General features: G+C 37.3%; 5 protein-coding genes across 7 annotated transcripts in view; 1 reads left to right on the top strand and 4 right to left on the bottom strand.

The window, feature by feature from the left end:
- Nucleotides 1-106: 106 nt before the first annotated feature.
- Nucleotides 107-589, bottom strand: LOC132169622 (uncharacterized). The gene has a single exon (XM_059580627.1). It carries the CDS (start codon nucleotides 587-589, stop codon nucleotides 107-109), a length of 483 nt encoding a protein of 160 aa, XP_059436610.1.
- Nucleotides 590-623: 34 nt separating this feature from the next.
- On the top strand, nucleotides 624-1,061 carry LOC132169623 (fasciclin-like arabinogalactan protein 19). The gene has a single exon (XM_059580628.1). It carries the CDS (start codon nucleotides 624-626, stop codon nucleotides 1,059-1,061), a length of 438 nt encoding a protein of 145 aa, XP_059436611.1.
- A 1,076-nt stretch (nucleotides 1,062-2,137) lies between these two features.
- On the bottom strand, nucleotides 2,138-12,286 carry LOC132170314 (lysine-specific demethylase JMJ18-like). 3 transcript variants are annotated; one of them, XM_059581243.1, is made up of 12 exons: nucleotides 12,159-12,286; nucleotides 11,509-11,574; nucleotides 11,297-11,382; nucleotides 10,148-10,225; nucleotides 9,506-10,018; nucleotides 9,181-9,405; nucleotides 7,268-7,429; nucleotides 6,167-6,535; nucleotides 4,920-6,030; nucleotides 4,708-4,811; nucleotides 3,587-3,784; nucleotides 2,138-2,985 (listed from the first exon to the last, which is right to left on the bottom strand). In XM_059581243.1, the coding sequence occupies exons 3-12, from the start codon at nucleotides 11,336-11,338 to the stop codon at nucleotides 2,608-2,610; spliced, it is 3,180 nt and encodes a 1,059-aa protein (XP_059437226.1). In that variant the 5' UTR covers nucleotides 11,339-11,382; nucleotides 11,509-11,574; nucleotides 12,159-12,286; the 3' UTR covers nucleotides 2,138-2,607. The 3 variants fall into 3 exon arrangements, with proteins under 3 accessions (XP_059437226.1, XP_059437227.1, XP_059437228.1); XM_059581244.1 differs by having other exon boundaries at nucleotides 11,886-12,286; XM_059581245.1 differs by lacking the exon at nucleotides 11,509-11,574.
- A 2,539-nt stretch (nucleotides 12,287-14,825) lies between these two features.
- Nucleotides 14,826-16,314, bottom strand: LOC132172351 (CASP-like protein 1B2). Its single transcript, XM_059583836.1, has 3 exons — nucleotides 16,040-16,314; nucleotides 15,320-15,443; nucleotides 14,826-15,226 (listed from the first exon to the last, which is right to left on the bottom strand). Exons 1-3 carry the CDS (start codon nucleotides 16,282-16,284, stop codon nucleotides 14,984-14,986), a joined length of 612 nt encoding a protein of 203 aa, XP_059439819.1. The 5' UTR covers nucleotides 16,285-16,314; the 3' UTR covers nucleotides 14,826-14,983.
- Nucleotides 16,315-17,545: 1,231 nt separating this feature from the next.
- Nucleotides 17,546-25,612, bottom strand: part of LOC132169624 (vacuolar protein sorting-associated protein 2 homolog 2-like) — a 29,033-nt gene continuing 20,966 nt past the window's right edge. Inside the window, exons 13-17 of the mRNA XM_059580629.1 lie at nucleotides 19,575-19,685; nucleotides 18,960-19,072; nucleotides 18,301-18,381; nucleotides 18,110-18,163; nucleotides 17,546-17,971 (exon numbers count right to left, since the gene is read on the bottom strand). Of these exons, the coding sequence (XP_059436612.1) occupies nucleotides 17,930-17,971; nucleotides 18,110-18,163; nucleotides 18,301-18,381; nucleotides 18,960-19,072; nucleotides 19,575-19,685 (401 nt within the window). The 3' untranslated portion in view covers nucleotides 17,546-17,929. The remainder of the gene's footprint in view (nucleotides 17,972-18,109; nucleotides 18,164-18,300; nucleotides 18,382-18,959; nucleotides 19,073-19,574; nucleotides 19,686-25,612) is intronic.

Here is a 25,612-nt window from a genome sequence, read left to right on the forward strand (position 1 = left end):
TAGAAAGCAAGAACTCACTCCATCTCCCTCCTCCCTCCCTCCTCTATAATTTTTTACCTTTTTTTTTTGTGTGTCTATATAAATCCATTCTCACAAAGATCCATTTTCAACTCCACTTGACCAGATTGAAAAGATTTTCCAAGAAAAACAGAGCAAGAAAGCAAGAAAACAGAGTGATGGCCAACTTCCCGTCTCTCCTCTCCTTCCTTACCATACTCACCATCATCAACCCCATAATCAGTACCTCAGCTCCAGCACAACCTCCAACCACCACCTCCTCCGCTCCACCACCACCGCCGCCCCCTCCGACTGTACCACCTCCATTGCCAACACCCCCACCATCTCCTCCCCCACCTCCATTACGAACAACGCCGCCACCACCTCCTCCTCCTAAATCACCATCTTCACCGCCACCTCTTCCACCTCCTCCACCACCTCCTCCGCCACACACGCCGCCACCATCACTGCCGCCCCAACAACTGAACAACATAATCGACGCACTGATCGGAGCAGGGGACTTCACGAATTGGGCGAACATAATCTCAATGATAAACCCACTAACTCTCCCAATGAGCGCCACCCTCTTCATCCCTCAGGAGAACTCCCTCAACCACACACCCAACATGGACCCCTTCATTGTACCCTACCACATCGTCCCTCAGCGCCTCTCTTTCTCCGACCTCCAGCTCTTGAACACCAACACCCGCCTCCCCACTCTCCTCCCCGGAAACTCCATCCTCATCACCAACACCTCCGCCTCCAACTTCACCCTCGACGACTCTCCGATCACCCAACCAGACTTCTACAGCACCTCTGCCTTGGCTGTACACTCCATTGCATCCCTTCTTGACTACGCTCTCTATGGTGGCGATGGATTCGGCTCCTTGCCGAAACCGGAGGTCGTTACACCCGCACCACTGCCCTCCGCGCCAGGACCACAAATCATTGACTCATCAACGGTTGCTGCGTCCTTGTGTAGCCACTTTCCAATTGATCTTCTCTTGGTTGCTTGCGCGCTACTTTTCACATTCAAGATTCACGGGAACCCTCTTTCTTGCTAGTTAGTTAGTTGATGGGTTTTCCAAGAATTGGATGGAGAGTTGTTTATGGAGCAGAAAGCCATATAGATATGTTTCTTCATTTCTTGGGCTATATTTCTATGGTGGGTTGTTTCTAAATTTGAGGAATCTTGGGACCTCTGCCAAAACACCATCATCATGAATGTCAAGTAGATTGAAGAATCCTTGTTATTTTTCATTTTTTGCAATGATCCTCCTGTACATGAACGAATGACGAATGTATTCTTTCTCATGAATTCATGTGATAGTTTTTTTTTTTTTTTTTTTAATTGAAATGGGATGCGGCTATAAAACGGATCCATCTCAAACGAAGGTTCTTTTTTCTCTGTTTTTCCCCGTTTTCTTTCCTACATCTCATTTGTTTAATGCTTGCTGGCTTGCTGCCCTCGAATTATCAACGTTAATCATTATGAATATCAACAAACAATGGGCTGCATGCCCAAAATCTGAAGAATTATGGTCCATTGGTGCACAACAGTTAAGCCAGCTGATTGATTGTTGACAGCGATAACTTCACCTGGGTGAGTCTCGAAACAAAAACTCTTTTATTTTTGGATATTTTGCTAGAAATTGGAAATATAAACTCAACTGGATCTCAAACAATTTGGTTCCCATTCTATAAGGTGTCCACTTTCCAATCTATTCTGGCCTCTGGGTTTGTAGAATGAATTGATCTTCTAATAATTTGCAGGGGTACTTAATTTATCTCATTATTATTACCCTTTCAAATCATTCACAATCACCCATGAGGGCGCCAACCAATTGCATTTTTTGGCATTGTATGTTTGAATGATTTTTAGATGTGCATCAATGGTAAAATAAGGCTATGTCATTGTGAAATCAGTTTTGGGTGCTCAGAATTGGGTAATTGGTGTTCCAATCTAAAGAATTAGGATTATGGTTAAACTTTGATATTTTCTAACACACACACAAGAGATAATCAGCAAGAAATGGTTGTACAGCTGAAAGTATACACAGAAAAATGGTAAATGAAAAACTAGAATTAAATCATACATCATTGTACATTTGGTGTAAGAGAGCAGAAAACACCAACGCCAAACAAGGAAGAGAAAAGTAGGTACTTCCCTTTATGCTTTCCTAGGAATGATAATTAAGATGAGTCATCATGTTGAAAAGAATTGTAATTTTGGTGCCATTTCACCTTACAGTGATCAGTTTCAGAGACACCCTTTTGTGTCAGTCCTACTTCCATTCATTTCCAGCCTAAATAAAACCAGCATTTCTTATTGTATACAAATTCCTATATAGAAATAAATGGCAGTAAGAAAAGGATAATATAGTTAAACCTAAAACCGTATCAGCGTATACAGTGAGTGGATGTACATTCCACAAAGGCTGGTAAAATTTTCTAAACAACAGCAGCCTTATTTGTGCACAACTCACACCCAGGATTTGGTCTTCCCCTGTTATGGATGTTTGAAAGAAAGAATTAGGCCTACTTGACTAAATAGAATAAGAAGCTACCTTGAATGAAAAAGAATGATGGGACCTATTTCTCTTCCTTGTTTTATCTACAGGAGGATTTCTGGTTCTGGATCTCCTCTATCAATGATGTCAATGCCATTCTCCATTCGGCATTTTGTGACTCACTGCAGAGTGCCCTATGCATCATTCTTAACTCTTCTGGACTTGCCTTTTTTAACAGTCCTCGTAGTTTCTGTACCTCTTCATCCATTGACTCATGACCTCTCCCTTCAGATGGATTATACTGCTCCTGCTTTGCCAACTTGATATCAAAATCTTTGTCCTCTGTGTCTCCTATTGAGCAACTCAATCTCAATGAGTACTTATGGACATCAATATTATTTTCCAAAGTCACAGGTGTTATATGCTTGTGATTCCAGTACTCCACGCATTGATGATCATGATCAAGAGCCTCGATAACCTGACACCAATTTAGAACCACCAGAACACAGAATTCATAAGTAAAACTACAGCAGATGCATGGCACAGCAAGATGAAAATCAGTCTGCTTTCTGCATGCACGCATGCACATATGGACAAATAAATCGACACATAACAAAATCAAAGTGCATACATTTATTTGCTAATGAGTGTGTTTTTTTCTTTAATTATTTATTATTACTATTATTCTGGGTGCGTGGTGTGCATACATTTGCAAATCTAACATGCTAGCAAGAATCACGCCATCAAACAAGCCAAACAACAATTACCAATGCTTAAAACAGAAATTAACCACAAAAGGAGGGAAAAAGCATTAAGCTTTTACCAAAATCCATCTTTTTTATACTGTTTTAGGTTCAATGTCTACAATTAGGGCCATAGATCAAGGTTTTATAGTTTAATAATCTTAAAAGGTGAAACAAATACAATAAAAGCAGCGTTGTTAATGCATAATTACTCAGAGAAGTTCAGGTATCTTTCAACAAATAAAGGATTTGCAAGGAGCATGAAAACAGGGATTCAGTTTTGTCTCATAAACAGGCAGAATAAATGCAGCTAAGGATGAATGAAGATAGTTTTACCTGAATAATGGGTGGAGAGAGAAACCCAAACATTTCAAGCCCATTAACACTTTGCAAAGCATCTACAGAGGGCAGTCCTCGCTCTCCTATGCTGCTGTGTCTTATAATTTCTTGGTTGAGTCTCTGAAGCACCATTTCCCAACACTTCACTGCTGAGACATTTGTGAAAGTCTCGCATGGACATTCTTCTAAAGTAACCTGGAAGTTCATTTAAAAGTTGGGTAAAATATATACAAGATAAAAAGATAATGAAAAGTTACAAATCTTTCTTGGGGTTGTAACAGAGTTTAATCCTCGTTACTTTAACGCGTGTTTCTACTAAAATGTTTCATTAGCGATTCATAAGTGAATGCAACTCGCTAGGCTAGAAAAGAAATCATAGTTCTCACACTATCGAACATCTAAATGTGTACAAGAAAGCATCATCACATGTATTTTTTGTTATATTTGCAGTATAGGCTCATCATCTGTTGCAATTTTCAAATATAGGTCTTTGGAATTATTTTTCTAAATTTTCATGCTGATCAATCTAATTATGACAAGAAGAGCAAGGCACGATTTTGGGTTTGGCTGAAAGAAAGCCAAACTAACTACAACAGTAGCACATCCATCCTGAGCATGATGGGAGCTCTGGATTCATAGATGTGAACCCACCCAAATCAGGTGACATGTAAAGAGGGACGAGATTATGAGGGAGGAGGGACTGACTTTTTTGCAAAAACTTTCATATGAATCAACACCAACAGATGAAAATAATATTAGAGTATTAATGAAATGATTAAATTCATCATTTCTTACAAGGTTAAGCTTTTGAAACAGCTGGTAATTTAACATATAGTACTAAAGCAGATGTCCTAAGTCTGAACCTGTCTCCCTAATTCACTCATTTGAATTAAATATTTAAGATGTTAGGTATCACTTATTAAGCGAAAGTTTGAACTCATACGTGAGGGGAAGTGTTAGAATATTAGTTAAACGATTAAATTCGTTAATTTTTATAAGCTTAAACTTTTGGAAAACTAGTGATTTAACATATATCTATGTTACTCACTGTCATACTAAAACCCTACTCAAGTGGCATAAGATATTTAAAGAAAGAATGAAAAGGAGAAAAGATACACCTTAAAAAGCGGCCCGAGAAGGCCAGCATCAAGGACTTCTGACATGTAACTACAAATTTTTGTTGGATTAAGCACACTAAAAAACTTGATGCGGCTTCTAAATCCTGCACAAGTTACCCAAATTGAGAACAAATCAATGGAATCCTCCTTTAAATAAAATAACAAATAAAAGGTATTTTAAAAGACCCAACAAATATTTGTATTCAGCATACCTTTTGGAAATATGGCCTGCTTACTGCACCAAAGCTTTCCAAACATGACAGTCCCAAAATTTATCGGCTCAACACAAAGATCCAACTTTCGTATTGGATAGCTGCCATCCTCCATGGATACCTTTACATCTGAGGTATCCACCATTTCTGTTTCCAACGAGCTGTCTGATGATATTTTAGAATGTGGATGCAAAGACAAAAGATCAACCCCAAACAACTTGTTGCCATCATTTGAACAAGTATGCTCAAGATCTCTCAAACACGGATCATCTTTGTTTAAAAGGACAAGTGACACTGATAAATTACAGTTGCTATCGTGTTGCATTAGATCTGGTTCTCGTGCTGTATCTGAACTATGAACATTTTCTTGTAAACAGTTTGACATACATGTCTCCTCCACATTTGAGATGGCCTTGCTATCAAAGCAATCAGATATAGGTAGCAATCCACTTTCATCTTCATCACACAGAGCATTGAGATCAAGATCAATACAGCAATCCTGCCCCACCTTACCTTCGTTGTTGACGACTAAATTTTCATCGTTTATGATTGCATTATGACTATCTATACTGATGTGAGATGTGCTTAAACAAAATGATCCATGCTGGGAGCCTGACTGGATAACTTCCGAAGAAACGTGACCATATGAAGTGCAAGGCACATTCATGTTCAACTTCTCATCAGTTTCTGGGCAACAAGAAGAACTTTCCCTTTGATCAGGAGACTTGGTTCCATACGTGTCCCTTTCATCATCCTTAGCTACACAAAAAACCTTGTCATTAGCAGAAACCAATCCTGAATCATCTGATTTCCATACTTTTATTGCATCAACTCCTCCTTCCAATGCTTCAACCAGTGTGTTTAACTCATTCATCGTGTAGCGCAGAAGGACAAATCTATTGTCAATTTCACATGAACAAAAATGGCTGGCATGTTTAAGACATGAAAATTGATCAGGGGAGCACTGGCAGCCAGCAGCGGATAAGTGTAAGTCATAGAAGCAAACTAAACATTCTCTCTCTTTTCTCAAATCAAAGTCCCTTTCCATCTTTTGCAACTTCAAACCGCTTGGAAGACCATCTGTTCTTTCATTTTCCATTCGTACCCTTGTCTGTGAATGGTAGTATTGAGTAATAAAGAAATTTAGTTCTCTAAAATGGCACATGAACATGTAGATAATTATTCAATTATATATATCAACACACAGAGAGAGAGAGAGAGAGAGAGAGAGAGAGGCCGTAATTCACCTTAACTACATTGGTAAGTACCCCATCTTTCCCACAAAGACCTTTCCATCTCAAATTTCTTGGAGTCTCCTTTCCAAGAATGGATAGCTCCCAAAGAGCCTGTACAGCTTCCAGAGCAGACCCTAATAACAATTTGTCATGCGAAATTGATGTCTTGCGAGGCTGCTTACTATAAAGCTCTACTGCATTCTGGCCATGTACTAACCAATCAACAGGGGCCACATTCACTGCCTCTGCACAGTTGAAGCCACAATTAAATCCAGAGTGGTACGCCCTCGGAAAGGTAAGAACAAATTCACCGGAATGCTGAACAGCTCGATATACTGGTACACCCTCAGATTTTAGAACTGAAGGAGATAGCTGAGTAACCTGTCCCAAGACGAAAATTATAATCCTAATGCCGGAAATATGCTCATAAAATGTAAAAGCAAAGTAGAAATAAATAGGATGTACAAGCCTAATGTCCTTGTGGAGATCAGGACAGACGTGTGATAAGGGAGTGCTTGAAACTGACTCACATGAGTAGTTGTTGATGGGCGTCAAATGATAAACACAATACAGGAAAGAAAAAGAAAAAAGCAAACAAAGGTTCAATAAAATTACTTCAATAAGAGAGTCATCAATTCAGAAATTTTCATTAGACTCCACAACTTTTCATTAAGCTCCGCGTCGTTCACCATATATACATATATATATAGCTTGTAGGGGCTCTTATTTCCTATCTTTTATTAGTATACCAGATACCAGTTGACCCAGAGGTGCATCAACAGGTGTCTAGTAAGAACACTTTGCTCACTCACAAAAAGTCTTCACATTTCTTCATCAATTTCTTTTTTTTATAAGTTCACATTTCTTCATTACTTAAAATGTATAGGATGTAGGATAAGCTTTATGTGCAATCACTCTGGGGTTCACCATCATCATCCATCATACATTACAAAATTTATAACATGACACAGTGAAATATCAACTAGGAAACAAATCAACCACATATAAGAATTCTCTTAACTGTTTTCTAATCAAATATGCATTTTAACGAAACTGAATTAATGAATAATTATTTAAGCCAATAACAACTAATGAAGTGCAAAGACATCTTACCAGCTCGTCAAGTAAATCTGGCTGTTCTTTAAATAAATCAGGTAAATGCTTTTTCATTGCATCTTCCAAAGTGCAAGCGTGGCTTCCAGGTACTCCATACCATATTTTTGGATCACCCCAGTGTAGATAGTTTAGTGAATAGAGGTGGTGGTCCTCAACATGCTGTTTCAAATTGCAAGGAACAAAAAAAAAAAACCAAGGTTAAACTCTAATGAGAAGAAAATTTATGAAAAATTATTGATCACAGCTTGTATTGTAAATTCAATAAAATTCTGATGTGAAGAAAAAGTTTTGCAAAATGGTTAGTTCACATCTTGAATGGGAAATTCAATAAAATCATAATGATCAAATATTTGACCGAATGCAGAAAGCAGCCTTCCACATTAGTTTTTGTTGCATACCATAAACAACCAAAAGTAGTTAACATATTAGATATCAATATAGGATAAGATTAAAAAAAAAAATTCTTTTTTCCATTTTATTTATTTTTTTTATGACGAAGAACTCCTCCAAGGCAGGACCACTTCATGTATCTACCCGTGTCAAATAAACCTCGGACCTGTGCAAAATATCCCCTCCACACGGATCAGGTAATACTCCGGCTTCACTAGCGGGCTAACCCCAATGAATTGTTTGCTCCCAAAAGAATTTGGACCTTAAACCTGATGGAAATACCACCAAGACCAAGGTCCTTTCCACTTGAGCCAGACCTTTGGGGCTATATGTTTCTAAAGTAATATATCAAATTAACAATTCCCAAGGAAGTTTTCAAAAGCATCATAGAACAAATTAGGATTAATACAAACAGTTCAACCTGACCAACACATAAATGGTTCTGAAGCTTAAAAAAATAATAATAATAAAAACATTGGCCAGCAACAGTACATGAAAGAGAAAAACAGAAAGAGTGTCAATATAATGTTGAAACAGCCAAGGTTTTCTCATCAGAGCCAAGTTGCTTTTCCAACCCAGAGGGATTGATGCAGGGGCATCGTCTATTTTATCCAATCCATTAGGTATCTCAAGACTAGTATTTTACTATTATGTCATGCTTTATATTATTATGTTTTTAGTATTTTCGAAAGGTCTTGCAACTAGCACGTGACTTTTAATGAAGTTGGATGGTGAAGATTTATTTGTTCTATGAAAGATGAAGAGATAGGATTCCAGGGTTGCTAAAAGGCATTAATAGCCTCTTATGAGTCATTGTAGGCAGCCTTTTATTCTCAAATATATGAAATTTCGGATCTTTGTTCTTACTCTTTGGAGCCTAAAAAAATTGATCCTTTATTGTTCCAAGTTCAATCTTATCTCCTCTTTGCTATAGAGATTATTGCTGGAATTTCTTCTCTCTCTTTTTTTTTTTTATAAATATTGCTGGAATTTCTTCTTAAACCCTTTGTAAGCGTCAATTTGATTGAAAGGTGGCATCTTTGGCTGGCTCATTTCAGATCTAAAAGTTCTCTTTGCTGCATCAGAAATCTAGTGCATAGCAACAACAAATCACAAATTCTGCAAACATTTGAAACCATGCTGAAGCTTGGATATGTAAAACTATACTTTCTATATAAGCAAAAACTTAAATTCAGTGGTTTTCTTTTTTGAATAAGTTGAATTTCGTGTATTGTTTCCCAGTTCAACTTCCATAAAGTAGAAATCTGTCCTAAGCCAAAACATCACTAAATCTGCCGTTTATCACCTTCCCAAGATGTAAAGAGACTATGAAGAGCACCTGTGTTAATTTTCCTATGTATAACTATATTGAAAAACACATTCAAGAAACAAATTACAATAGGCTAGTAAATAACACGTCAGTAAGCACAAGTATACATGCGAAAGCTTTCAACATTTGTTATTTGGTTTTATATAACTCATTAATTCATGTAGAAATTCAATAAGGTCCCTTCACCTACCCAACAGAAAGAAGAAAAGCACATCCCAACATAGAGCCATGGCACTAAAACTCCCGAGATATCACTTTCTTCAAAACATAGTACAGAACCTGGCAGGCGTGGTAAGTTATTCAGATTCCAACCCGACAGCACATACTGATTTGCGTCACTTTTGGTTAACATGGACGATGCCTTAGGAAAGCCACTTCCAAATGCTCCTGTTTCCAAGTCAGCTCCATAGGATACCTGCAACATGACAGAACAGAGATATACACCTTTTGCATATATAGACAGACAAATTTGATATATTAGAGCGACAAAGCTATAGGATACTCTAAATCCATACCTCAACCTCGTCTTTTGGTTGCTCAACTATCCGCCAGTATTCACCTTCGATATCCTCCACAGAGGGCTCCCATCTTTTTGTCTGTTCATTTTTGCCGAAGTTTAAGTCCTCTTTAGCGGACTTTGTTCCAAAATAGCACTCCTTAAAATAATCAGCATATGTTTGAAAATCTCCAAGTGTGAAGTCTGAACCTGACTGAAACCCAAACTTCTCATCAGTCTCAGAAGCAACATTAGCTTCTGAACCAGAATCAGTACGTCTCCTGCTTGTTCCCATTCTTGAGTGCTTCCTTCTTTTTCGCTTCCGTCCCCTGCTTTTCTTTCTCATGGGTTCCCTATTTTGAAGCAAGTCAACTTGCTGGATACGAGTAGAAAATTTAGCATGTTCCCATATGTTTTTCTCTTTAAGAGGACAGGGTGGAACCCATGAAGATGGAGGAACAATCCGACATATGCCATATGATATAGCCTCTGGGCGTATTTTTTCAATGTAACCAAGTGTATCTTCAAACTCCTAATGAAAGGTGAATCACATGCAAATAAATTAATAAAGTAATACTACCAACAAAGGCAAATTAATGACATAGTTCTAAAATAAAAAAGTACCAAAATGAGAGAGCAATATTTGTTGACAGGAGAATACCTCAATAGTTGGATGAAACACAGGTGCTTCATCGATGATAGGCCTGCATGCTTCAGCTGGATCCCACTTAACTGACATCTGCAACACACCAACGATGGTCTTACTTATGTAAGCATCATGAAACAGCAGGAGAAAGCTGATGGGGGCATTTAAATAACTCACTGTAAGTGCATATGTCCACTCTGCTTTAGAAGGCATTTCAAATGAATTACGTTTTTTGAAAGATGACATTTGTTCTATAATTTTAACTCTCAAATTAGCTAATCTAAGATTCAAGTAAAAGTAAATTCTTCCAATGGTATTAACCATATATAAAAGTAACTCAGAAATTCCAGATATGGCTTCTTTCTGAAAAGTGACAATATGCTTTCAGATGCCATGGAAAAAAAAACGCTGAAATATATTTCACTATAAACCCAATCACTCCTTTATGATATTGTCTTAATTTAATACCACAAAAGTTACAATGGATGGAGCTTGGTAGCTAAAATTATCAACTCCAAGCCATTGACATTTTTTAAGAGTTCTTCATAGTCTATCAATTGCCACCACACACCAAACTGACTCAATAGTTCTAAACCTCTGTACCGTTATACTTTGAGGACTGCCTGAAAAATGAGTCAAGTGTATTGTCACTTTTTTGGGTGTGTTTAGAAGATTGATCCTGCAAAACCTCTTCTATAAAACTGACTATCAGGCAATTAAGTTCAAGAAAACACAGTGAAATATATGACAGTGGCATCATTCTGTTATAGCTTTTCTATCTCATCAGGCTTTAAAGAAAGTACATAAAAGCATGTTGTGAAAAAACAAATGATGAAAGGCATGAGACATCAAACAACCAGATAGGCTATATGCAGTTACCATACTCCTCAAGACCCAGGTTTAGATTACTATATGCAGTGACCAGAATAACATATATTACAGCCAAACACAACATCTTCATGACAATGTAATGCAGTAAACTTATGATCGATAGAAACAGCGATCAGATTTGCAATGTGTTAAGGGTCAATCACAAGAAAGATAAAATAAAAGATATGAACAAAATTAAAACATAAAAATCTTCGGATCATGTAAGATGAATGGATAAAACAGATATATTGGATAAGTCGGTGCAATTCAATAAAAGGGAATAAGAAATTAAACCTCTTTGATATGAGATTCTGCTGGCAATTTGAACTGTTCCATTGGCTAAAAAAAAGGTAAACCCTAATTTACCAAGTGATAGATACCTGCAAAATAAACCCTTTTAATGACCTACCCAAATCAATACAGAAGCCATTTATCTGGAACAAACCCTCAAAAATTTGATACTTTAGATAGAAACAGAGAGAGAAGGCTATCAAATATATATGTACCAAATTCTAAGAGCTCCAAAAGCAGTCCCCAAGAGCAGGTTGGTTCTACTTTCTGAATCAAGCAAACTTAACCCACAAAAGACCCCATAACAAAACAAAAAAACAAAAAAAACAATCAATAAATTGCAAATTGAAAACCCATCCCCCTGCAATTATGAAAAGTTAATTCTACAACCCAACAAAAAAAAAAAAAAAAAAGGAAATATCTTGTCAAATCTGGTTTTTCTAATTAAAGAATAAGAATTGACCAAGTAAAAACAATCAAAATTTGAAAAAAGAAACAGATAGTTTAGTTTGGGGAAGGAAGACCTAAGAATAAAATAATAATGAAGAAGAGGAAGATAAAAAGAAGGCAAAAAAGGTTTAGGAGGGGTTACCTTAACAGGGGGCTAAGATCATTGGAGGTGGAAAGACGTGTAAATTGGGGTCTTTTTATTTAGTTTTTATTAATTGCGGGTATTATTTTTTTAAAAAAAAAAAAAGTAGATTTGTAATTGGGGAGTTAATTAAGAATAATAAGAATAGGAAATCAACATTAAAGTAGGAAACGAAACGAGGAAGTTGGATCCAAATCTAATCTAAGGGTCGCGGGAGAGAGAACGTGGTGACGGTTAATGGAAAAGATAGAGAGAGAGAGAGAGAGAGTCAACATGAATGAATGAAGAAGCCTTCCAGTTCCACCGCCACAACAAAAGAAAAGCATTAACGGAATCCAACCAACCACAAACGTTGTACTCTTTCTTCTTCTTCTTCGCGTGAGTTGTGTTTCTTTTGCTCTTATAGCTCTTACACGTTCGCGTCGGTAGTCGGTACTTGTTTACGTACAATACAAGGTGTACCCTTTCTTAAAACATTCTCTCTCTTCTTTATCTTTTTCTTTTTTCTTTTTCTTTTTTTTTTATAACCACTTTGCTTGCATCATTCTGTGGGCGTACGTTTTTTTTTCTTTTTTATTATTATTATTGTATTAAATCTGTGGGCGTATTAATTAACGTAGAGAGAATAGGATATTGAAATAGGGATAGTATATAAAACTTTACCAACCATTCTTACTTTTTATTATTTTTGTAATTATACTTTTAAATTTTTAAAAGTGCCAATTTAATATATCCCTTTGAAATTGGGATAGGAGAAATGTCAAAACTTTCAAAATGCATCTTCTTTTTTTTTTTTTGAAAAAAAAAAAAATGTATGTATTTAAGCGTTTGTCAAGTTTTAACGAAATTTACAAAAATATTTATATTTAAATCTTCGGAAAAAAAAAACAATTAATATAAAATAGTGATATTTTGGAACTTTTAACGGGATTTAAAGGAAAATCCTAAAGAATTTATGAAATAATGCTAGCGCATCTACTCCTGTCATTCCTTCGTCCTTCTCTATTATTTATTTTTTTTTTTTAAATCAATCACTTGGTTTACCTTTACTTAGGTGGTCCTATAAATTTAATAGTTGATTTTTATTTTTTTATTTTTAAAAAGTATTGAGAAGGATGGAAGAATGACAAGAGTAAATGATGTAGCATAAATTAAGTGAAACATTGGTACACTAAAAATTGACACTTTTTTTTTTTTGACATCTGCACAAGAGGCGAGAAGAGGATTTGAACTAGTGACATCCGCATCATCCCAGCCAATTGACCTACCTCTTAAGGGCAAATTGATAAGAGATCACAAATAGTAAGTAAAGTTTTCCCTATATATTATTTATTTCATGATTAAAATTTAAAGTTTGTGCATTTAATAATGTACATAACATTATTATTTAAATTTTTTTTAAAAAAAAAAAAATGTCAACATTGACACGGTCTCCACCGTTAAATTAACTAATTTTAAACTTTGGCCGTAAAATATATACTTTATATTTCATTTAAAATTAAGAGAATGATATTCCAAAAAGGAATAAGATCCGTTGATCTTTAATAGACATGGCTGTCATTATTTTGAAAATGAAATAACATATTATTGTCATAATGATACCAAGTATTCGTAATTTCAACATCCAGTCCAGGCCGACGGAATGGTGCGCTTTTGTCCATTTCATTTTGTTTGTCAGTTTCATCCCTTCTTCTTTTTTTTTTTTTTTTTTTTTTTCCTTCATTGTTTGGGATTGAATCTTATATCTACCGCTATGGGTGAAAAGGCAGTGTAGTAAAATCCGTTAATTATCTCCACTAACTGTATAGATGGTTAACTAGGAGTTAGCGGTTAATAATCCTAATAACTATCAATTATTTTAAAAAGAAAAGAAAAAAAAAAAAACAAAAACAAAATGACGTTGTTTCTACTACATACGACATCGTTTCTAAATTTGTACGACATCATTTCTAAATTTATATATATATATATATATATATATAGGTAGTTAGCAGTTTTTTCAAAACCTAAAACCGCTAACCGTATCCGCGCAATTAACGATTTTTCTTAACTGCCTTTAAAAGCTGTTAACGATTAGTAGGCGGTTATCTTTTCACCCTTATCTACCGTAACCTCTCCACCCACACAAGCCATGTGCTTCTTCTGCATCATCTCCGGCTACCTCTCCTTTCACTAACGTCATTCGTTACAAATGTGTATGCTACAGTCATCACGGTCCGCATAAGTTAAATACTTACTTTGTGACATGGCAATAAAATTATTATTGAATTTTGAATATATTTTCATTTGTTATTTCACTATTACCATTTCTCATAACTTTTAAATCATTAAAGAAACATTGTAGGTAGTAGAGCACATGTAATAGCTTTAAGAGATTGTAAGTAAAGAGTATGGAATACTACTTACCTTGATATTGCAAATTAAATTGATCAATCCATTTTAGTTAACTCAGATTTGTTATTTTCATTTTCGGTTACAATTACTTTGTAATTGTTCGATGGGCGAGACCTTCAAACAATTATCAGTTAACTGGACTAGAAGAATTGCCAGTAACTCTACTAAAATGGTCAACGCTAGTTTTAGGGGCATTACGGGACAAGACTAAAATAATAATAAAAACTTCATTTAATACCTATAAACTTTCATTATTTTTGCATCACATTCGATCCTTAAACTTCAAAAGCCTATAGACGAGGTAATCGCTTATATTCATCTCGCTTAGTTATCGTTCTTCGCTCATTTGGTTATTTTGTTTACTGTTTTATCGTGCCCTTCTAACTGTAATGTAACTTTTAAAATTATCACTGAATTTAATATAATTATTATTAGATTTTGATCTAATTTGGACTCAGGAATTCTTTAGCCTAAACCCAAGTGTATCCTTGTCAAGTGTGGTCCACGTATGACTCAATAAAACATTAGGTAGTTCTTTTTTTTAAAAAAAAACTAAAATTTGGATTACAACCAGTGAACCAAACGAGGTTGACATAGCATTAAAGTAGAGATTAAGCAAACACAGTAGACACAAAATGGTAGGTAGAGAATGGAGAATTGGAGAATGGAGAAAGGATCCAGTGGTCGCAGGAGCAGTGGATGAATCAAGGGACTCCAACATAATTGGTGGATTTGGGGATGTGAAGTTTGGTAATAGAGATGACGTTGATGATCAAAAGGAAGAGGAGGCCAATGAAGGAGGCGAGGAGGGCCCCAGTTCCATGGTCGCAAAATGTATGGAACTTGTCGCATATCTTGTTCCACCTTGCATGAGAATTTCCATTCTTCCCTACTTCTGCCATGAACGTCGCTGCCCCATCACCGGCCGACGCCAGAACCACCGTCATCTGCGCCGCCCCTCAAACCAAATAATTAATTAATTAATTAATTGATTAATAATAATAATAATAATAATATATAAAATGACAAATAAAAAGTACCATGTCCAAAATGGCAATGATTGCGAGGCGGAGTCCCTTGTAATCAATCTTGTGCCCAAAAAGCTCTACAAGTATCATCGTCAAGCTATGGAGACTGGCCATACCATTAGCTACCACAAAGAACCTGTACCAAAAAGTTTTTTTATTTTAGGATTTTTTATTAAATATTGTCAATTTTCAAAATACCAATTTTTTTTTATAATAAAAAAAAAAAAAAAAAATTGCAAAGATTCATTCGTATGTATGTATTTTTGCAAATTCTGTTAAATCTTGACCAACCCCTAATTCTTTACAATTTTTTATAGGGTATTTTGAAAACGAAAAATCTTGACAGAAGGGGCATTATAAAAATTGAAAATTGAATACCTTAAATTAAGAATTTTTAAACATTTGAATAAGTAATATCAAAACAAACACGTAGACGTTCAAGGGTTTTGTGAAGTTTTCACTTAAATCAAAATTTTAAGGGTATTTTGAGAATTTCACGATTGATTTAATGCTGAATTTTGATAAAAGAGTTGGCATTACAAACTTCTAAAAAATGGTTACTCTAAATTGATACTTTTTTAAATTTTAATGGTATGATTGTAAAAATAATAAAAAAAACTCGGGTGAAGATTTTTTTGTTTTTTGTTTTTTGTGTTTTTTTTTTAATTATTATTGTTTACGCAATGCATGGTGGCACATTTGGATTTGGTGAGGTGATGATGGAGAACTTACACGAATGCAGGGGTGTGTTGAAACTTGGCAGTAAGAGTGGCTTTGAGTGGAGTGTTGCCAATGGTTGCAACCACGAAGGTGTTGGTCTGTTTGTTGAGTGCCATCACGATGGTTGCGGATGCGGTGGCCATGAAAGCAACCAACCTTAGCAACAAAAGAAGCCAATATCCCTTCTTCTTTCCTCTCTGTGCGCCTCTGGAGATGCTGAAACCAACCTCTGCTTTTCCTGCATCTTGTTGGGCCATTGAGGTTTGAGAGAAATACAATGTGGAGTTTGTGATGATGGCCTGATGGGTAGCCTTACTATATATATATATAGAGAGAGAGAGAGAGAGAGAGTGAGAGAGAATAATAATAACAATAATAGATATCAGTTTTTTGAGTATGAGAAGCAAAACTGTAAATTCCATGGGTTGTCTAACCATCTCACTGATTTTGGTGTTGGTTGTTTGGAAAATTAAAGCCCAAGGAAGGCCCCACGCTAATTGTGGTAAGAGATTTGGTTGTTTGGAATATATGCTTGTAAGACTAACTCAATTACCCCCATTCTCTTGCCTACCAGGATTCTCCAATCCTTTTTTTTTTTTTTTACTACTTTCAGCATGAAGACGAATTATAATTTTTTTTTTTTTTTTTTAGGTGAATAGAATTGCAACAAAATGTTGGGGAATATTCACCATAACTTTGTAATTGAAATTTGGTAGCAATGTGTGAAAAGGCGGTTACTGACTAAAATTGTTAACCGCAACTGCTTTGATAATTAATAAAATCGAATAACCGATTAAAAAAACCAAGGCAACGTTTATATGGTAATACCCTACAACATACGACATTGTTTCTAAAGTTTTACACATTTTTTATATATTTAAACACCAAAACAATGTCAAAAAGGGCTCACAATTTGTGATTTTTTAAATCCAAAAACCATTAATCGCACCACCCTATGCGAGGCGATTAGCGATTAGAGCAGTTAGCGGTTAACCACCCGCTATTTTAGCCTAAGTAGCATATTATATAATATTAATTAATCCTAACATGTCACTCAAAAGAGCAATTCCAACACTATCAAATCAAGTTCTGTGTTTAATATGATAGTAAAAATTATTATTGACGCAAAATATATATATTAACCAATCTTAAATTCAATGATAATTTTCATCGTCACATCAAAGAGTAAACGCTTGAAAATACATATAGCATTTCTCACTTAAAAAAACCCACGCTACCACCACTCTTACACTTGATTGATGCTTTTGGCAATTACCATATCCCCGGAGTGCAAGGCAGACAAATTTTGACAAGAATTGACCAACATATTGACATCGATCTACTCAAAAATCCTTTGAGTTTCCTTCCAATTACAAACCACCAATTTCAAGGAACATAAGAAATCATTAGATAACCTATATCAACCATACCTACTCCATCCAACTTTTTATTTTTTCTGTTTTTGGATAAGCCTACTTCATCAAACAACATAAAACATAAAAAAAAAAAGCTCTGAAGTCATCCATTCAAGATACTGTTATAGATTATAAGATTAAAGCAAATTTAACAAAGTCACAAAAAATAGTAGTTTATCCATTATTTTGCATTTAAAGAAGATACATAGCTTATGAGCATATCACTCAGCTAAATGCAGCAAAGAATGTATATTATGAAAATCACATAAATGACTACTTGTACAGTGCCCTTTCCACTCTTTGTATCCTCTTAATATATGTCGCGTAAAACGTCTCAAAATCCTTATATTTGATTAATGTCAATCATGGCAATCCCCAACATATACACAAACAATTTCCACTTCCATCTTCCATGGTACTTCGTAATATGGATTCGGATTTTTTCTTACAAGTAAAATAACAGCAATACTTCATGTATTTCATTGGATTACTTTTTGTCTGTTGTGACTCCAACAACAACATTGCTCACCTGTGACATTCAGAATCTTTATCAGCACATCTTTTTTTGCTCACAAAAAATGAAAGGGCATAGCAAATCTTGCTTTGTTGTTGTGCTTCTTTTTTGGTTTGGAGGAATTTAAAACAAAAAACAGGTTATAGCACTTACCAATTTGCCACTTTCGTCAACAGACATAGGATTCTCGACGACAACAGTTTGGCTCTGAGAATGAGGCAACATTTAAGTCAATACCACCTAAGTTTTCTCATATCAGGAAAAAAAAAATAGCAAACTCAAAAGCTTACTGATGGTTAACCTCGTTAGAGAGAGAGAGAGAGAGAGAAGACAAAAGCACTTACAGCTGAAGTGGCGGGTGTTGCTCCAGAGTTGGCTGACCCATTAGGTCTATGCACAGGAATTGGAACCCTCGGATTGGCAATCTGCAGATATATAAGAAAGTGAGAGAGAGAGAGAGAGAGAGAGAGAACCAACATTCACCATGAACTCACAAAAGAAACACGCCTAAACTACAGAGCAATAGTGACAAAAAAGTAAGGGGGTATGTATATAAGTATGCGTTCCGCTAAACAGAGAAGAATATGAAAGAGCATCACAGCATACAGAGAATTTACATACAATCACTTGATCAATAAAATGCAAAATTTAGCCTTTGCATGGATTCATAAAAACAATTCACAGCTTGTGCTCATTTGCATGCATGTGTCTATGCTCATAAGCAAGAAAACAAGTGCGACATATGTATTTATGGAATTGCTGAACTCATTAAGCACACCATTTAACAGGTTTTCTCAGATTAAATAATACAAAAATTGAAAATAAAAGAGAGAAATGAGGGAATATGGAGCTCACTATAAAGTAGCAAGTTCAAAACCTCCATTGAATCAAATTGGAATGTATGTTATAACTTTTGACAACAAATTACGAAGAACTAAATTCTGGGGGAATAAGAAGTAAAATCAAATGTTAAGTAAGATAAAATGCATTAAATTATACTCACACCAACGTTAGTAACATAATGACAGACTGCACATTTAACAGATGGAGCTCCATATGGATACATGAGTGTTGTTCGGCAGTTCCCACAATTGACATGGGCAACCTGGCTGGATACTTTTTCAGTCACAAAAGCCAAAACAGGAAAAGTCAGTAAACAAGCTGTGCTGTGCTATGAATGGATATTATTACAATTTATGAGTGCTGTGCCTATGTAATGATAAAAAATGAATATACAAGAAACTGATGAAAACAGAGAAAATTCACGAGCATATGAGACGGTGCCGAAGGCAGTTTACTGTTTGGTGGCAGATTTCAGGGTTTTGTACTAACAGACTGACCTCTAAAGATTTGACCATTACAAAGAAAGAATGACACCAAGGGTGCCTATAGAAGAAAAGTAAAGACTCTGATTGTTCACTAGACTAACTGCTAGCTATGCAATGGGCAAGACTTCTTTACTTTCTGAAAGAATAGGATGATGACTCGAGACATCTTGCTATATTGCAGAATGCAAGATTCAAGCATTAAACTGGTTTGGAATATCAAAATAAGATTTGCAATTTCACAACATGTTGACTTACACCTTCCCTAATGCAAAGGAGCACATATATTGTACCTGGCGCAAGGTTCACTGTGTGGCAGCAGGAGCATCTCACGCTTGTTGCCCCACGTGTATACATTAGCAATGTCCTGCAACCTCCACATATAAGTTGAGCCATTTCTGTCCCTGCAAGGATAATGTACAAAATCAGGTAATTGAACCCCAACACTCTCCAACCATAGACTTATATCATGTACATGTTAAATACAAGTTCAATCAGTGTCTGGTCCAAAATTCTGTGGTATTGTAGTATCTGCTCCCAAATATAAGTAAAAGCTAATGCTCCTTACATTTTCAGACATAATCAATAATTCCCCACACTATCCATTCTGCCAACTATCATATCATTCTCCTTTTCTTTTACATAGAATGTCTAGGATACACGCATAATAGTTAATACAATAGCTTAAGAAACTTTATTCTCTTCTTGTAATTCATGAATGTGAGCGCATGTCAACCAGCAGCAAACACAAGCTGACTAACAATACACAAAGCGAGCAACGCTTCTTTGCTGCAAGCCAAGATTATCATACACTGCCACACATGCAACATATGACTGATTAACTGCAATTTGGATGGCAGCACCTGTTCAGCCATCAAATATGTAGACAGTGATGCCATGTAGTGGGTTGCCAAGGTGTTTTGAAAACTATACCTCAAAAGTATAAGTAAAAAAAAACTATGCTGGAATTTGATCTTTAACTATCAAAAGTAATGAATTTGTTACTGATATCAAGAACCAAGCAAGAAGAGCCATTAGCATTACTTGGATGACTTGAGTGCTCTCCCGTCTTCGATGGAATTACATTTCTGTATTGCATGTTGACTTTAAGAGGAAGAGGGAATTTTTGTTTTTTGGAGTCAATCACAAAAAGACACAACCTTAGTATACATGAAGTATACAAAAGAGACCTAAATCGAAAAAGAAAAAAGATCAAGAAAATCATTGAAGCTAGTAATATGAAGGCACTCAAAGGCAGTTGTCTAGTGGTATAGGGTTCTAAGGAAAAAGATCTTCAGTTCCACCACCGTTCTCTCGCAATCCGCAAAACTACAATTAGTTCTTTCTCTCCAAATACACCAGATTAAGCAAGACAAGATCATCTGCCACATTGCTACCCTTTGAGAAGAGCCATACTGCCCTCTCCAACAAGCGAAAAGATCCACCACCCGCCTAAGCATGACTCACTTTTAAACCCCCCATAAAGGCAAAAGATAGAACTCAATCAAGCATAAGCAGTCTCCTAGTGGAGTAGGAGGTGTCTAAAGATTCCCTATTCTTCTTGCCCTGTCTAAGTCTGAAGGAATATAACAAATTGAAAAAAAAATGTGGTGAAGACATTCACCTTTCAATCTTGCACCGCTATGATAAAATTAAAGTTTCAACTGATGAGAGTCACTAAAAGGCTGTAAATGATCTGCCACAGAAGTGTCTTTCAAGCGAGCAAAGCTGAATAATTCCGTAAACGCTACCTTAAGGGGTGAGAATTCATCCCAACCCTTCCTCATAAATTTCCACAAACCAACCTCATAAGACCAATTAACCTCACTAAAACACCACCCACCCCTACGCTACCATATTTACAATCCACTACTGCTATCCACAAAGCCCTTCTCTCAAAAGCATAGCATCATAACCATTTTTCCAAGAGACACACGGTTAATATAATAGCACACAATTTTGTGATTGAATTTGTAAATCACCGTAATTGAATTCACGGTTTGCATGCTATATATATATACAGATTTACAAGAGCAAGAGATTACATAGAACTCCTAATTCCTATCCTATAATACATTGGATAACTATTCAAGAGTTTAGATAGAGTCCTAACTCCTATGATATTTATCCATTGGATAATTATCTCTAGAGTTTGGATAGACCTAAACTACTAGTAACCAGAACACATTAGATAATTATCTCTAGAGTTTAGGTAAACCTAAACTACTAGTAATCGGATAGGAATGTGCTTCAACAGCCCCCCGCAAGCTTAACGGGGGAGAACACACGTTGAGCTTGGCACTGAGGGTTTGAAATCTCTTAGCTACAATCGGTTTAGTCATCACATCTGCAATTTGGTCCTTGCTGGATAAAAACAGAATCTGGATAGATTTATCTGCCACTCGGTCACGAACAAAGTGGAAGTCTATTTCCACGTGCTTGGTTCTTGCATGGAAAACCGGATTAACCGATAAGTATGTGGCTCCAATATTGTCACACCATAGTTTTGGTGGGGAAGAGAGAGTGATTCCTAAGTCTCGAATAAGGGCTTGTACCCATAGAACCTCTGCAGTGGCATTTGCTACAGCTTTGTACTCGGCTTCAGTGCTGGAACGAGATACGGTTGGCTGTTTCCGTGAACTCCATGAGATAAGATTAGCTCCAAGAAAAACACAATAGGCGCCTGTAGACTTGTGATCATCCGGGCAACCTGCCCAGTCAGCATCTGAGAATGCCTCTAGGTGAGAGGAAGAGGTGTGTTTGAGCAAGAGACCATGGGACACTGTGTGCTTGAGGTACCGTAGTATTCGTTTGACTGCCTGCCAATGTACAGTAGTTGGACGATGCATAAACTGACATACCCTGTTGACTGCGAAAGCCAAATCTGGTCGTGTTAATGATAGGTATTGGAGAGAACCTACAGTACTTCGGTAAAGTGAAGGATCATCCATAGCTTCGCCACTGGACGCCGAGAGGGAGCTAGAAGAAGACATCGGCGATGACACCGGTTTGGCTTCATCCATTTTTGTGCGTTTCAGCAAGTCAAGTATATATCTGCGTTGTGAGAGGAGCAGTCCACTGTCTAGATGCAAGACTTCAATCCCAAGAAAGAAACTTAGATCCCCAAGATCTTTTACAGCAAAGTCTACCCGAAGTAGTTGCAATAACTCGTCAATAGCAACCTGATTTGAACCAGTGATGATGATATCATCGACGTAAATGAGGATGTAGATGGTAGTGGCAGCCGACTTGAATGTGAAGAGAGAGGAATCTGCCTTTGATGCCGTGAACCCGATGTCAAGGAGTTTGTTGCTCAGCCGTGAAAACCAGGCCCTAGGAGCTTGCTTCAACCCATAAATTGCTTTGTCTAGCCGGCATATATGATTAGGAAAAGAGGAATGAGAGAAACCTGGTGGCTGGCACATATAAACCTCTTCGGCTAGGTGTCCATGTAGGAATGCATTCTGTATATCTATTTGTTTCATAGGCCAGCCAGCTGAATGTGCTATGGATAGGACTGTTCGGATAGTAGTTGGCTTCACAACCGGACTATATGTTTCTCCAAAATCAATCCCGGCTTGTTGGTGAAAGCCCTTTGCCACAAGACGAGCTTTATGTCTCTCAACCGTGCCATCAGCCTTTCTTTTAAGTTTGAATACCCATTTGCAGCCTACAACGTTTTTGGCCTTGTGAGGTGGAACAAGAGTCCATGTCTGGTTGCGTAGAAGCGCATTGAACTCCTCTTGCATTGCCTTTCTCCATTCTGGAACTAGAACAGCCTTGGTGTAGCATGTGGGCTCATCTAGATTAGAGTCCAGCTGGGAATGTAAAGCATGAGGTATGGGGTACCGAATGCGACCATCCGTGAATTGTCGTGGCTGTGTGATGTTGTTTTGAGCACGTGTAACCATGTGATGTGTCCGTGGAACAGCAAGTGGAGGAGGAGAGTCCACAACTTCAATAGAATCTGCTGGAAAAGTAGATGTGCTACAAGGTGAAGAAGGCTGTACCAGGGAAGGTGTTATAGGTGACACAGGAGGAGGTGGAGGCTGACATAATGGGATTGGGCTGGAAGAGACAACAACCGGAATTTGAGCAGATCCGATAGACGAAGTGGAGACTTGAGAGGGATCTGAAGGTTGTTCCAAGAAAGGGAATGTAGACTCATGAAAGATAACATCCCTGGAAATATATATGCGGCCAGATTCACGGTGATAGCAGCGGTAACCCTTGTGGTGAGTGCTATAGCCTAAGAACACACAAGGTTTGGAACGAAAGTCAAATTTATTGGAGTTGTAGGGTCGGAGGGGGGGAAAACATGCACATCCAAACACTTTTAAGAAGGTATAATCTGGCTGTTTGGAAAAGAGTTTTTCAAAAGGAGAAGCATGATTAAGAACCGGGGTAGGTAATCTATTTATGAGGTAACAAGAGGTTTGACATGCTTCGTCCCAAAAGAACTTGGGTACTCCACTAGTAACAAGGAGTGCGAGAGTGGTGTCAATGAGATGACGATGTTTTCTCTCAACGCATCCTTGTTGTTGGTGGGTATGGGGACATGAGAGACGATGATTGATTCCAAGAGATTGAAAATAGGTGGTGAGTGAACGATATTCACCTCCCCAGTCGGTTTGAACATGCTTAATTTTAGTGTTAAGTAAACGTTCAACCATTTTTTGAAATTGGATAAATACGGTTTTGACATCAGATTTATTTTGAATGGGAAAGAGCCAAGTATAACGAGAGAAAGAATCAATAAAAGAAACATAATATTTATTGCCAGAAAGTGAAACAACTGGGGATGGTCCCCAAACATCTGAGTAAATTAAATCTAGAGGATTACAAACATCCAAACTAGAGGAACTAAAAGGTAATTGATGGCCCTTGGCAACCGGGCATGCTGAGCAGAAAACTCGAGCTTTATTGGATTGAATTGGAAGACTAAATTTGGATAGAATGCTCCGGACGACACGAAAAGCTGGATGTCCTAGGCGCTTATGCCAGTGATCAACCGAGGTCTTCTCACCAACCATGACGCGTTTTATTGGAGGAGATACAGGAGACGTGTGGAGCTGGTAGAGGCCATTGTTAAGTGGGCCGTGATGTAGAGGAATCCTTGTGCGGGAGTCCTTTATAACAAAGTGGTCAGAATGGAATTCAAAGAAAACACAATTGTCTTTAGCAAATTGGCTAACAGAGAGTAAATTTTTGCATATATCGGGAACTAACAAAAGTTGTTTGAGAAGGAATTGACGACTTGGTACAGAAAAAGTAGCAGACCCTATATGAGTTATAGACAAACCTGATCCATTGCCGATACGGATTTGATCAGATCCAGAGTATTCCTCGGATGCAATATTCAGATTTCCCATATCATTGGTGAGGTGATGGGTTGCACCGGTGTCTGGGTACCATTCCTCATCCGAGAACAGTGATGGAGAGGAGTAATAAGCTTGAGGAGATGATGAAGAAGCTTGCTGGAAATTCTGATCAAACCTGGAATAACACCTAGGAGCTGTGTGCCCATGTTTTCCACATATCTGACAAATGTGGCGTGGGGCAGCATTGCTGTTGTTGGAGTAGAAAGATCCCCGAGCATGGTTTGGAGAGAAGGTTCCACGACCTCGAGAGCCACCACGACCTCTAGAGGAGGATCCACGGCCACGGAACCCACGGCCACGATTGAAATAGCCACGAGCAGTAAAGTGAGCTGCTGGTTGTGAGGCATCAATGAATGAGAGTTCTTGTTCCAGCCGAGCTTCATGTGCCAATAGATGGCCATAGACTTCTTCAAGAGACATGGGATCAACCCGTGTGGTGACTGAGGTGACAAAGGTATGATAATCGGGGCCCAAGCCAGCAAGTAGGAAGGAGAGGCTTTCAAAATCGTTGAGTGGCTGTCCAGCAGCAGCCAATGTGTCACTCATGTACTTGATTTTCTGAAAATATTCTGTGATGGTGGAGTTACCTTTCTTGGCAGTGGCTAATTGAAAGTGGATTTGCATCACCCTAGCACGTGATTGGGAAGCAAACATGGAGACTAAAGTTGTCCATAAATCATAGGCCGTTGCACACCCCACGGCATGTACTACATAGGCGTCCGAGAGGGTGGAGATGAGTATACTAAGGATCATCTGATCCCTCTGAGTCCATGTGAGGAACTCAGGATTGGGAACGGTGTCTGGAGCACCTTCTTCTTTGCTCGTATTGGAAATCATCTTTGGTGGAGGAAGAGAGGATCCATCCACAAAGCAATAGGCATCCTGCCCTTTAAGATAGGCCAAGATCTGAGTACGCCATGCCATGAAGTTGTCTTTGGCCAGTCGAATAT

The sequence above is a fragment of the Corylus avellana genome, chromosome ca2, assembly GCF_901000735.1.
Source record: "Corylus avellana chromosome ca2, CavTom2PMs-1.0".
Taxonomy (NCBI): domain Eukaryota; kingdom Viridiplantae; phylum Streptophyta; class Magnoliopsida; order Fagales; family Betulaceae; genus Corylus; species Corylus avellana.